This window comes from Rosa chinensis, chromosome 4, assembly GCF_002994745.2.
Source record: "Rosa chinensis cultivar Old Blush chromosome 4, RchiOBHm-V2, whole genome shotgun sequence".
Lineage (NCBI taxonomy): Eukaryota > Viridiplantae > Streptophyta > Magnoliopsida > Rosales > Rosaceae > Rosa > Rosa chinensis.
In genome coordinates, this window is record NC_037091.1 from 62,410,936 (window position 1) to 62,424,047 (window position 13,112).

Consider the following 13,112-nt stretch of genomic DNA (forward strand, 5'->3'; position numbering starts at 1 on the left):
ACAGTACTGTTCTGTAGTGCTCCGAGTATTAAAATTTCTAGATCGAAATACTGTAAACAATGACTAATATAACGAGTTCTGAGTATTGCGCAGCGGAGTAATATAGAACTCTCGCGTGCCTAACTTAGCTAGTGTATATATAAATAGTGAGCTGCTTCTGGGTGTGTGGCCCTGTGGGTCTTTAGTCTCCTCCATCATCATCCATCCATTAATGTTATCTCATGGAATTCAGCGTTATTTTTCAAACTTGCCCTCATACCCGCGCACTAAACTAAAAGCAAAAACAATCCGTTAATTTCCAATTTGTTTTTTGCCATTAAAGAAATATATATTCCAGACTTGCATCAGTCCTCGCAAGCCCTTTGGTTGTTGTGTTCTGTAACTTTGTTAATTTGAAAAGCAAAAAAAAAGAAGAAGCTCTGTTACTCTTCTTCTACAATCTACATCTCTCTGTTCAGTCCAAGATCGTAGCTTTCAGGCCAAACTCTTCTGTAAGTTGAACCAAATACAAGTTATACGAATACCCAGATCTAATATAATCTCAGTGTCTTATTTCCTTTTCGCTTTTCTCAATTCAGGGGAAGACTACAAACTCCAAAGGCGTCTGAAAAGTTAGAATCCGAGGCAATCAATATCCAAATCCTATTGTGGTGTAGAGTCTATAGGATAAAAAGATTGGATACCATTTACGCATATAGCTTTTGAGGGTCTTTGGTCTGGACTATACGTGCTTATTGCTAATGGTTCCGTTTGAACCCAACAGTATCCTGTAAAGATTGGTAAAAGAGAGGGAAGGGTTTCTTTTGGGGTTTACCCGTTTTGTTATATAGGCTGGAAAAGGGTTTGGCTTTAGTAGTAGCATGCTACTTGGGTTTGATAAAGGGAAGAAGGAGGAGCGTCTCAGAAAGAGAGTGATAGAGTGTGTGTGAAAGGTTGAGATTAAAGACCTCAAATGCAAGAAATCAAGAAGAAGCTTGGCAATGAATATTCCGATCCCAAGAAGAAGGAGCGCCATATCGTCACATGGACTCAAGAGGTCCTTTCATTTCTTCTCTTCTCGTTTTTTTAGACACTCGGGGGATTCTTGATTGAAAGTTTTGGTCTCTTGATCAGCAGTCAAATAAGGTTTGATTGCGCTGCTGCTTGTTCTTTGTCTGAGATTGGTTTTCTCACATGGGTTTGGTGACTTGCAGGAAGATGATACACTGCGAGAACAAATTAGCATTCATGGAACGGAGAAGTAAGAGTTAATTCCTTTTCCTCCATCCATCAACATTTTCTTTTGGAGACTGAATCCAGTTTGATGGCTTTGTTTTTAATGATCATTTTGTGTGCAGCTGGGCTATTATTGCGTCTAAATTCAAGGACAAAACGACTAGACAGTGCAGGAGAAGGTGAATTTCAAAACCCAAATTTAATGTTGAAAACGATCTCTGCTAAGCATGTCTTCCTCACCCTGTGTTTTCTTTTATGTTTTGCTCAATTATTGAAGTGTGATTGTTTTGACTGTTAATTTGTTGGTTTCTAATGTGGAATTTGACAATAATGTTGCAGATGGTACACATATTTGAACTCGGACTTCAAGAAGGGAGGATGGTCACCAGAGGAAGACCTGCTTTTATGTGAGGTAATTTATACAAAACTTTTCCAGAACTTGCTCTGAGATAGTAGGTAGGACTCATAGGAATAGGACTAGTAGATAGTAGTGAATCTGGGTTACATCGTAAAACCAAAGGACAGACCTTTTGATTGCATAGTATGTCTACCTAAAGTTCAACAGTAAAATCGACCACTGTTTATCGAAAGTTTCTGTTTACTCCCATCATTGAAATCAAGGTGATCTGATGTGCAGGCTCAGAAGATATTTGGTAACAGATGGACCGAAATAGCGAAGGTGGTTTCAGGAAGGTGAATAAAAGCTTTCTTTTCTATACGCCTGTGCAATCACGCAGCTCTCTGATATTAGTAATGAGGCGCTTAACATTATGAAATCGTGCTAATTCTGCAGAACTGACAATGCTGTGAAAAACCGGTTTTCCACTTTGTGCAAGAAGAGAGCAAAATATGAGGCCTTAGCGAAAGAGAATGCCTCTTCGTATATGAATCAGAATGACAAAAGGGTCATAATCCGAAATGGCTTCAATACAGATGGAACATCAGAAAATACATCACCTCTTAAGAAGATGAGGTAGAGTTACAAGTTGCATCTATATGTACAAAATGTTGATCTGATTATTACTTAAATGTAGTGGAACTCATTATTAGTGCAACACAGGAGGAGCCATATCCCTAGTCTCTCGGAAAATTGCAACTATGGTGACAGACGACATGGGCAATGTGGAAAGACTAATCAGCAGCTAAGAGCTCCATTTACTGTGTTGATTCAGAATATCCACAGTGTAAACAACCTGCAAGATCAGCATAATGTCAATATCAGTAAGGAAGCCCCCAGGGATGGTAAGCCATCCTAAATAAAAAATTGCTTGAAACTTGATTTGATTGCTGTGAAAAGCCTTATAAGCGAAGTTTTTCTATTTAGCCAACAGAATGTGGGCCTATTTGTTCTTTGAAAGTTCAGTGTGCAGTGATATCTGTTTTCAAGTATAAAACTTCTGGAGAATCTAATCTTGCTCTTACTTTCATTTATCAGCAGCACAAACTAACAAGTTTCAAGGCTCATTTCTCAAGAAGGATGATCCAAAGATAACTGCTTTGATGCAGCAAGCAGAGTTGCTCAGCTCATTGGCTATGAAGGTTAATACAGATAACACAGATCAGAGTCTTGAAAATGCTTGGAAGGTGAGAATTACTTGCACCTTTGTGTTCTGAGTTCAGCTATCAACATCCAATTGCCTGGTTCTGAAAATGCTATCATCATAATGTAATATATGACACATAAAAATTGTGATCGAATGAGTACAAAATGCTCAACATCAACCAAACAGATGCCATCTCTAGTAATTTCATACATGGTTCAATGTTGAATGTTGACTTTTCATTTTTAGATATCTTGCTTGCCTGGCCTCATTATGCATATTATGACTGCTGAGCTGTGCTTAGTAAATGAATTCCCTCCACTGTGCAACTGTGCATATAACATAAATCAAATGTGATATTCAGGTTCTCCAAGATTTCTTGAATCAAAGCAAAGAGAGTGACATCCTCAGCTATGGAATGAGTGATTTTGATTTTCAACTCGAAGATCTTAAATATCTATTAGAGGACTTACGGAGTACTAGTGAGGGAGGTCGACCATCATGGCGGTGAGAAAAGTGTTCTAGGCCTCTATTCTGATATTAGCAAGGTTAATAACCCACAGCATCTAATTCATATCTTACACATTGTAGGCAACCAGATCTCTATGATGAGTCTCCAGGAAGCTCTGAATACAGTACAGGGTCAACTCTTCTGTCCCAAACAGAGTGTTATAAAATGGAACAGATTGAAGCTGAAATAGGTACAATAACTCAGGACATTCCACACGAGTTGCAAACAATTCACATTGGAGAACAAAATAATATTGGCGAACTTGAGAAAGGGATTGTTTCCAATGGAACTAGAAAGCAAGGTAATGGATTTTATATAAGATATCAAGCTTGAAAATAACTTTTACTTGTAAATATTTAGCAGGCTTTTCTACTGAATTGCATTTGCTGATACATATCTACTCTTATTGCAGCAGAGATACTTCCATCTTGCGATGAAGCAACAAACGATGATGCAGTTGTTTCTGCATTGTCGAGTACAGAGTTCAGTTCCCCTATTCAAGTTACTCCAATGTTCAGATCCTTGGCAGCAGGAATTCCCAGCCCAAAGTTTTCTGACAGTGTAAGTTCCTTTAGGAGTTAAACTTTATCAAATGGCTATTTGTTATAATGGTAGCAGAAATGGCTAGAGTCGCAGTAGTATTAGAAGCATCCTTTAATTGTATTAACACTACTAGTAAGACTTGTGAGGTTATCCACGCTATGTCACCAGCAAGGCAGCAACAATTTTAGTGCAAGTAGTTCAACTATTAACTCTAGTAATTCGAAGTGGAAGTATTATGACGAGTAGCTAGTCTATCAATTGTTATGTCTGCAGTTACAGCACTTTGAGTCTTTTATCAAGTCACTAGTAGGATACTGAGATCACTTTATTGGAGCATATGTAGGACTTCTAGTTAACTAATCAAGAAGCCAATTACAATCATTGGAGCAAGGGGTTTCAGTAATAATGACCTCTGGATTTTAGGAAAGATTTTCCTAGCAAATTCATGAATGGAAGTTTCCGGGTTTATTAGTGATAAACAGCTGCTAAGACGGTAGAATCATTAGAATCAGATCAGCTAATTAGCAGCTGCAGATCCGGAGAAGTTAAATGTGTTATGCAGATGATCCTACCAAAAGATAGAGCAGAACCTACATTTTTGTTTCTAGATGTCTTAGAAAGAGAAAATTCTTCTGCTAAAACCAGGAGTTATGGAAATTTACATGTTGCTTGGGCTCTGAAGTGCTAAAATTATCTTTCATTTGCAATATGCACCAACATTTTATTGAAAATCAGATGACATAGTTAGCTCAGCTAGTTCAAAAGTTCCTGTGACACTAAACTAGGAAAACTTTGTTGTTTCTCATTTCCTTATAGACTGTAAGATCATCTGTACTTTTATTTTGCCTTATAGCTGTTACTTTTTCGGCAACATATTCAAGTTCACTGTTAAAGTCATGATACTCGGTCGATTATAGAATGATTAGCACATGTATCATATATTTATAAAATATGAGTGCAGAGAATAATATGATTCAACTGACCACTTATGATGTTGGATTTTTCAGGAGAGGAGCTTCTTGCTCAAAACTCTTGGAGCGGATTCCCCCTTTCCCAACCCAAGCACCAATTCACAAACACCACTCTGCAAACGAGCCCTCCTCCAAAGTCTATAGCCAACCTTTTTGCTCCACCTCATATATAGCAGTTTTACATGATTCAGATGATGATTGAGTTCATTTTCTTCTGAATTCCATTTTCTTTGGATTGCAGCCATCCAGCCTGAAATTTTACCAAAAAGGCAGGTTAAGAGATCTGCTTCCCAAAACACAGATCTAGAATGCAATGGTGCATTCTAGAATCTCCAGACGTATCTAACGTAACCAACCTCGGAGTTCCTATTCGGAACTCACAACCTGTGTGCTTGGTGTGTCATTAATTCTTTTGTTTTTTTTTTTTTTTGGGTGTTCCATTTTTTTGGCCTTGATTCTATCAGTTGTACAGTACCTCCTATATCCATAGTTATTCAGAGTGTAAGACTGTAAGTAGACATCGGCAGCTCGCCTATATCCAGCTAGAGTATATTATGAAAGAGAACAGAGAAGAGAGAGAAGTGAGGAAAAAAAGAAGAAGAAGAAGAAGAAGAAGAGAGAGGATTAACCAGTTCATATGGATTCCTGTTTTTTTGTTTTTTTTTTTTTTTGGTGTGCAGAAGGTATAGAATAAGTTAATAGTTTCTTCTTTGCTTTGATTATCCCCTGATTTCTGATGTAACCAACCTTAATATAATTGGAGTGAGTTTTGGTGTGTACTTTTCTCTTCTGTTTTTCTATTTACCTTCCTGGAATTTTAAGACATGATCATACTTCTATTCTCTAGAAACATAAGCAACAAGAAGTCAAGAACACACTAAAAAGAAAATGGCGTAAAAGTAGAAAAGGATCGAGCTAAGAAGCTATTGCTAACCAGTTCACAGGAAACTCATCTTCTTCTCCTCATCACTTTCCAACTTTCTGTTATCTTCAAATCCAAAGAAGTTAACCATAGAGAAATTGAAACCGAAACCGAAACAGAAAGAAGAAGAACTTACAAATGGCATGAAGGGAAGTCACATCTTCTTCTTCTTCTTCAGCTCCAGAGTCTTGAACCTGTGTTAATCTGAGATGTCTCTGATTCTTAAGATTGAGTTGCAGGGTAGTGGTGGTGGAAGACAAGTGTAATTATGACGAAAGCAAAAAGCAATTGGTAAAAAGAGGGAGGGAATTCTCTACAAAATAAAGTTTTCTCGAAGGTAGCGCGAATTGTCCGTTATACCCCACAGTTTCGGCGGATAATAGGTAGGCTATAAGGATGAATTGGTAATAAAGGTCAGTACTGTCATAATTCATATCCTCTTCGGCCGCAACCAGCGTTGACCACCATAATTGCCCCCCCGTGCAGCCAATAGGGCTGAAGCCAGAAGCCCAGTGGGCCGGCCCTTTCATTGTTGCTTCCTATAGTTTAGACTAGACAGATTGACCCCGAGCTCAGGAGCCCTAGTAAGAGGGATTAAAATAAAATCAAGAAAAACATGTTACATAAAATTTTACAATAAGTGTTTGCTATAAGCCTATAACATGAATTTTCTTTACTTTTGTAAGAAATAATTTGGAGATTCAATTCTCTTCGACTTGTGATGTGCTTCCTATAATTCATGTCTCTAATGAATCTCAAGATCCCTCTTACTAGAAGATTGAAACTATTAACGATTTTTATTAGTCCCCTAAAATTTTATCCTAACAAAATCTTCATTCTCATTTTTTTTATAGAAGAAATTCTTCATTCTCATTAAATTAGCAATTATGTCCAAAAAAATGATTATTGGCACGTTTCAAATAGGGTTTTTGTCAATTTACCTCAATTCTAGAGATTTTTTTTCCCACTTACCCCATTAAGTTTTTTTAATTATCCCTTACCCAAAACACTCTAAAGAGATCTTCCCTAATACTCCATTATGTTTTTTTTTTTTAGACTATTTTATCCTCACCCCTTTATTGCATAGAGAGACAGAGAGAGAGAGAAACCATATGATACTTTGCCGGAGTCCCGTCACCTGTCGTCGAATTCCGGTCAACTTTTGCCGGAATCCAGTCACCTCTCTCTACCCACTGGACTTCTTTGAAAACCTCGCCAAAGGTCCTCAAGAGGTCGTTGGAGATCTCATAGGTCGCTGGAAATGTTTATTGCCCCCAAATAGACATATATTGCCCTCCAATAAACCTATATTACCCCCCAATAGAGGGACAACAAACCTCTATTGCCCCCCAATAGACCTTTATTGGGGGGCAATAGAGGTTTATGAAACCTCGTCGGAAGTCTCCAAAGAGGTTGTTGGAGATCTCATATAGGGCTCGAGAGATTTATTGCCCCCCTTAATAAACTTGTATTGGCCCCTAATCCCCCAAAGAACTTTCGGTTGCTGAAATAGGAACTAATCTCAGCAAAATTAGACAAATAAAACTTTGATTAAGGAAAAAAACGAGGAGATTCCATCAATTTAAAACATTTGTTGTTCCCCAATAGACATCTATTGCTCCTCAATAGACCTTTAACAGACGTCTATTGCCCCCCAATAGCTCTCTATTGCCCCCCAATAAAACTTTTTTTTTCCCTTTTGTTTTTTCTTTCAGGGCCTTCTGCCCTCATTTTACCAAAACAAGAAGAAAAGAACATATTGTATAAAGAAAACAAGTCCAAATTATATGATGGAATTTTTTTCAAAGCTGTGCATGTATAGAACAAGATCAAATTGTATAATTTTTTTTTTCTTCTTCTACCCACAGTTTACTAAAAAAAAAACAAGATTTGGCCACCCAGAAATAATTTGGGCACCAAATCAGAGCAAACCCAAAAATCGGCATTGCGTGCAGTTGAGGGATCCAAGCTCGGCCTCTGTTGCTGTAATTCATCACCGGCTTCAGCGGAGCCACCCACGACGAGGCCATGATGAGAGAGAGAGAGAGCACCGGCTGAGATTGTTCATTGCTGCTTCCAGAGGCGGAGAAGGCCCTCGGGATCGGCAATCAATCGAACGGCGTCGAGGACGTCAGAGTGGCGGGAGATTGCAGATCGGAGCAGAGAGATGTCGAGTAGATTGAGATCTGCATTCTCAATGCAGTTTGACTTCAGCGAGGTAGCTCCGACCGGAGCTTCTTCGCCGTCTTTAGGGGTGGAGAGAGAGAGAGAGAGAGAGAGAGAGAGAGAGAGAGAGAGAGAGAGAGAGAGAGAGAGAGAGAGAGAGAGAGAGAGAGAGAGAGAGAGAGAGAGAGAGAGAGAGAGTAGGCTGATAGCTTGGAGAGAGAGAAGAGTGGCATAGATGCAATTTCTTAATTATACGAAGGGTAAAATTATAATTTTATTTTAAAAAGGGTATGTGGGAATAAAAATCTCTTACTAGAGTAAGTGAGATAATTTTGGTCAATTTTAGTGCTTTGGATTAAAGACCCTTATTGGTATATGTGGGAATAAAAATCTCTTACTAGAGTAAGTGAGATAATTTTGGTCAACTTTAGTGCTTTGGATTAAGTGAGATAAAAATCGCTATATGAAGAACTGAAAAATTTCACCCTTATTGGTAATCTGCTGGGTGGTTTTTTGGATTATGACAAGAAGGAATTCAAGAAAGGTTTGATCCAAATTTTGTTTGTCCATGATGTTACAAAACCGATACTGCTCGAATGCAAAGTATTCTTGGATGTTGGTGTTGAACCTATCTTGCAGTTTTAATTCGAGCACCTGAAAGGAAGATGTCCTCAATGTGGTCTGATCACACATGCAAGAGCAAAATATGAGGAGCTAAATGCTCCTAGCCCAGCAGCTAGGGTCCTGAACTTCTCTGGAACCTTGTCCTCAGGAGGGTCTTTCTCTTTCATGGCTCAGAACCGCAAAAATATGTTCGCGGCTTCTTCTTTCATTCCAATGAAGAAGAAACCAACTATTAGAAGGTTGGTGAGACCTAGTGGTGACACTGCAACATGTACTATTTCTACAGCAGAGGAAGAAAGAAGGGATGTTTCTGACCCTATTGATGAACCGGTTGTGGAGCCTGTTTTGGAGACTAACCTTAGTCTGCAGATTTAGGTAGATGCGATGCAGCCTAGGAAACTTGAGACTTTGGCTTCCAAGAAAAGAGTGTGAACTAATGGTTGCAACCCTTCCCTGAAGAAATTCAAGACTATCTTGGGTGGTAAGCTTCCTACATTGCAGGTTGAGGCGCTACGGTTAGTAGAAGATGATTCTGAGGTCACTTTGACGACACTGAATAAGAAGTCTGGCAGGCCACTTGGAAGCAGGAACAAGAATCCTCGACCTGGTTCTTAAGACGGCTGTTGCTACTCTGCACATTACTTACCCTGCAACAACTGGTACTAACCCTAGCCCTAAAGACAAGGGCAAAGGCTTCCCTAGTTTCTTCTTGCCTATTACTTGAAGTATGATTTTCTCTACTTGCATCTTAGTTCCTCTAGTTGTACACCAATTGAGGTCTTTAGGCGACTAGGTTACTTTTCAAAGAGAGATAAGTAGTGAGGATTTGTTTTCTTATTTTTAGGCTCAATAAGTGAGCGCATTTGTTAACAGTGATGGTTACCTGTCTTTTGCTTGGCGGCTTGTGCCATTTATGATTTTGGTATAAGACAACATCTGATGTACGTGTTTTCTGATCATAGATAAGTAGTGAAATTAATTATCTATTCTTAAAAAAAAATAAATAAATAAACTTTGTAAACTCAAAAAAGCAACAAGAAACTAGGAAGATCTATCCCTTCTGTGGTTGTCTATGCTGCAGCAACTATCGAAGAGGACTACAGGTCCAACAAACCAGCCAGTACCAACTTTCCTCCAGCTTGCTTTGGTACCGTTCGATGGAATGCTCCTCAGCCAGGTTTCTTAAAGCTCAATTTTGACTGTTCAGCTCTCAATAATAAGCAGGCAGCAATCGGCTTCAATTCGTCTTAAGGGATCATGATGCTTCCCCAATCTTTGCGGGTTCCAGATCCATTGGCTATTCCTCTGTTCCAGTTGCGGAAGGTAGTGTTGTCAGAGACGGCCTTTATCATGCTCTCATTCTAAATGTCAAGAAGCTTGAAGTTGAGGGTGACTCAAAATTAATCATTGAGGCCATCAACAAGAGATGCACTGTCCCTTGGTGCCTTCAAACTCTCATTAAAGACATTACTATTCTAGCAAGCCATTTTGAAGAAATTTTTTTCAAGCATGTCCCCAGGAAGCTAATTTCGTTGCCGATGTGATTGCCGGGCTTGGTCACTCCTCCAGCAGTCCGGTGACTTGGTCCAACAAACTCCCTCTCTCCGCTTTATCTGCCTTTAACTTTGACAAGTTTAGTTCGGGTTGTATTAGGGGCTTCCGTTTGTAATTTTCTTTTCTTCCTCAAAAAGAGACTAGGAAGATAATCTCTGTCTGCTGCTCGGCGGGCTATGAGGAATTCGAAGAACCTATAGCTAGCCTAGTATATGTGAACCATGCATCCCTGATCATGTTGAGAACAGCTCCTTGGCCGGTAGAGTATGCTTGGCTAGCTCTTAATCAGTGATGACCTCTCCTTTGGGACTCTCCCTTGTGAAGCTGGATCGCGGACTGTCATAAGCCATAGCAGCTTCCACCATGGAGTTGAAACTTGAAAGATCCAAATCAAACCAAAGCCTAGCTATAAATTGTGCTTGGCATAGATCTGAGCACCCCAATGGCCACTTTGAATTTGGTACTGGCAGACAAACTATTGCTCTCATGGGTTACACGCTTGCACGATCTCTTGCCAAGGATGCTTGGAAAACTTGAAACGGAAGCTTCTGCATTCCAGTCCATGCTTCACAAATCCTCTTCCAGTTCCATACCCCATTCTGCATGCAGAATGAGAAGGAAAAAAATAATTACACAAACATGAAAAGTGTGAAGGAGACATGCATGCATAAAATCACATAAAGATCTGTAGTGGCCAAATTATCCAAAAGCAAAGAACCGACCCATGTATTGATATGTAGACTCATATTTGACAAGAACATATGTAATTAAGTTCTTCAAATCTAAGCAGATTTTCTATATTTGGAATTTGTTTCTCATAGATATATATAATAAAACAACAATCAGTTGGAGTTCCCATGAAAAGAACTAAAAAAAAAATATGAGATTGAAGCAGAATAATGAGGTCAGCCGAAAAAGAGCTAGCAAGAATAAGTTGTTTCCATATTCGGCTAAACTTTAAATATTAATTCTTCAGTCAGGGTTATATATATATATATATATATATATATATATATATATATATATATATATATATATGTATATGTTCCTTCTGATGAGGAATCAAATCTACTAATCTATAAAAATGCATTTATTTACAAGAACGAAAGAAAGGAGCTAGTGTGCTTGCTTGGTTGATCAGAGAGTCAAAATCCCCTGACAGATAGAGCAGGGAGCCCGCAGCACACAAATGTACGATCGAGCATGATAATCATCAGCTACTGCTCTTAAATTCACAGAGTCTATTTAAAATTGCGTGTATGGGCTCTCGCTCTTCTGTCAGCCTCTTTAAAACTCGCTGATCTTCACTGAGAATACCAGATCTCAGTTTCTCATAGGTCATCGACCATCTATTATTAGTTTATGTACTTACCCATGCATCACTATGAACGATTAGCATTGGCCAGTCTGGTCCTTAATTGGTGATGATGAGCGGGCCGGTTTTGGTTGGATATGGTTTTGACAGTTCCAGCTAACAGCCTAACACCCCAACCCAATGGGACAAGGAAATAGTGAAAGGAATAGCTAGGTTACGAACATGCATGTATGGTGGTTGGTATTGGTTATGGCCCTGTTTGAGCATCCGGTCAGAAAAGTCTACTGCCTTTCGTTGTCCCTATTCCCTATATTGTGGACCTTGTGGCAGTGTGGTACCTAATATTAGCTAGAAGAACATGCAAAACTGGACGGACAGCTCTGTGAGATATAATTACACAGTGAAAATGGAGACGGTCCCAAGATAAAAGCTTTTCAATGCACGATTGAGAGCAGCAACCACCAAGACAAAATTAGCCTTATTCATATTGAAGATGATCACTTTCAGAATAGTAGATCTTTCTCTCCTCTAATGGTAGAGTCCGGTTGCTTGCAGGCGGTAATTTTGGTTGATAAGCAAGAGCTAATTTCTTGTGGTGCGCTGAAGGTAGTTTGGTTGCAGAAGTTAGATACCTTGTTTCTCTCCTGAATGTCTCTAAGATTTTACTACTTTGTAAATGTAATGCGGTTGCTCTTAAGATTACTAGTTTTATTAACAAGAGGTGGATAATTCTTTGGGTTTTTGTCCATTTACACTATTTTTAGAGATTTTTTTCTTACTTACCCCACTAAGTTTTTTAATTCTCTCTTACCCAAAACACTCTAAGGAAGTCTTCCCTAATACCCCATTAAGATTTTTTTTTTGTTTTTATTATTTTTTTAATACCATTTTACCCTCACCTTTGTTACTTAGAGAGAGAGAGAGAGAATGGAAGAGAGAGAAACCATAGGGGACTTCGCCGGAGCCCGGTCACCGGCCGCCAGATTCCGGCAAACTTCGCCGGAATCCGGTGAACAGTCGCTGGATTCCGGTCACCGGCTACGGGATTCCAATCACCGGCTACCACCCACCGGACTTTTCTAAAAACCTCTATTGCCCCCAATAGACGTCTATTGGCCCTCTATTGCCCCCCAATAGTATTGCCCCCAATAGACGTCTATTGGCCCTCTATTGCCCCCCAATAGTATTGCCCCCCAATAGACGACTATCAGCCATGTATTGCCCCCAATAGACGACTATCAGTCATGTATTGCCCCTCAATAGACGTCTATTACCCTCTAATAGAACTTTAGTTAGCCGACATAGGAACTAATCTTCTTAAATTTAGACAAATAAAACTTTAATTAAAGAAAAAAACGAAGAAATTATATCAATTTCAAAATGTCTATTGCCCTCCAATAGACATCTATTGGAGGCAATAGACGTCTATTGCTCCCCAATAGACAATAGACATTCAAAACTTTTTTCCCCTCTGTCCCATTACTTAAAAAAAAAAAAAAAAAAAAAACTAGGCACCTAGAAAATGCTCGGGCACCCAAGTCTTCTCCCTCTTTTCCCTTCGCCGGTTGCAGACTTCGACTGTGAGACATGAAGAGATGGATGCCCCAATTTCTCGATTCTGTACCTTGTGGAAGCTCGCTTCTCTACAGTAGCCGAGGCTGTTGAACTGGTTGGCAACGGAGGAATCAAGAAGCGAGGTCGGAAACGATGACGTTTAGGTGATGAGGTTGAGGGACTGGCCGCAGATCAA

The 13,112-nt window shown here is 39.3% G+C and overlaps 1 protein-coding gene and 1 long non-coding RNA gene across 8 annotated transcripts; one reads left to right on the forward strand and one right to left on the reverse strand.

The window, feature by feature from the left end:
• Positions 1–206: 206 nt before the first annotated feature.
• LOC112200399 (transcription factor MYB124) lies at positions 207–5,375 on the forward strand. 4 transcript variants are annotated; one of them, XM_024341428.2, is made up of 13 exons: positions 207–491; positions 579–1,036; positions 1,194–1,240; positions 1,338–1,394; positions 1,555–1,627; positions 1,853–1,908; positions 2,009–2,188; positions 2,276–2,457; positions 2,651–2,799; positions 3,121–3,263; positions 3,348–3,568; positions 3,683–3,828; positions 4,818–5,375. In XM_024341428.2, exons 2-13 carry the CDS (start codon positions 953–955, stop codon positions 4,923–4,925), a joined length of 1,446 nt encoding a protein of 481 aa, XP_024197196.1. In that variant the 5' UTR covers positions 207–491; positions 579–952; the 3' UTR covers positions 4,926–5,375. The 4 variants fall into 4 exon arrangements, with proteins under 4 accessions (XP_024197196.1, XP_024197197.1, XP_024197198.1 ...); XM_024341429.2 differs by having other exon boundaries at positions 2,654–2,799; positions 3,680–3,828; XM_024341430.2 differs by having other exon boundaries at positions 2,276–2,436; positions 3,680–3,828.
• LOC112200400 lies at positions 2,066–5,976 on the reverse strand. 4 transcript variants are annotated; one of them, XR_005810442.1, is made up of 5 exons: positions 5,840–5,976; positions 5,716–5,769; positions 4,794–5,031; positions 2,638–3,085; positions 2,066–2,408 (listed from the first exon to the last, which is right to left on the reverse strand). It is a non-coding gene; the product is annotated as an uncharacterized LOC112200400 (long non-coding RNA). The 4 variants fall into 4 exon arrangements; XR_005810440.1 differs by having other exon boundaries at positions 3,230–5,031; XR_005810441.1 differs by having other exon boundaries at positions 2,638–5,031; positions 5,716–5,762.
• Positions 5,977–13,112: the final 7,136 nt, after the last annotated feature.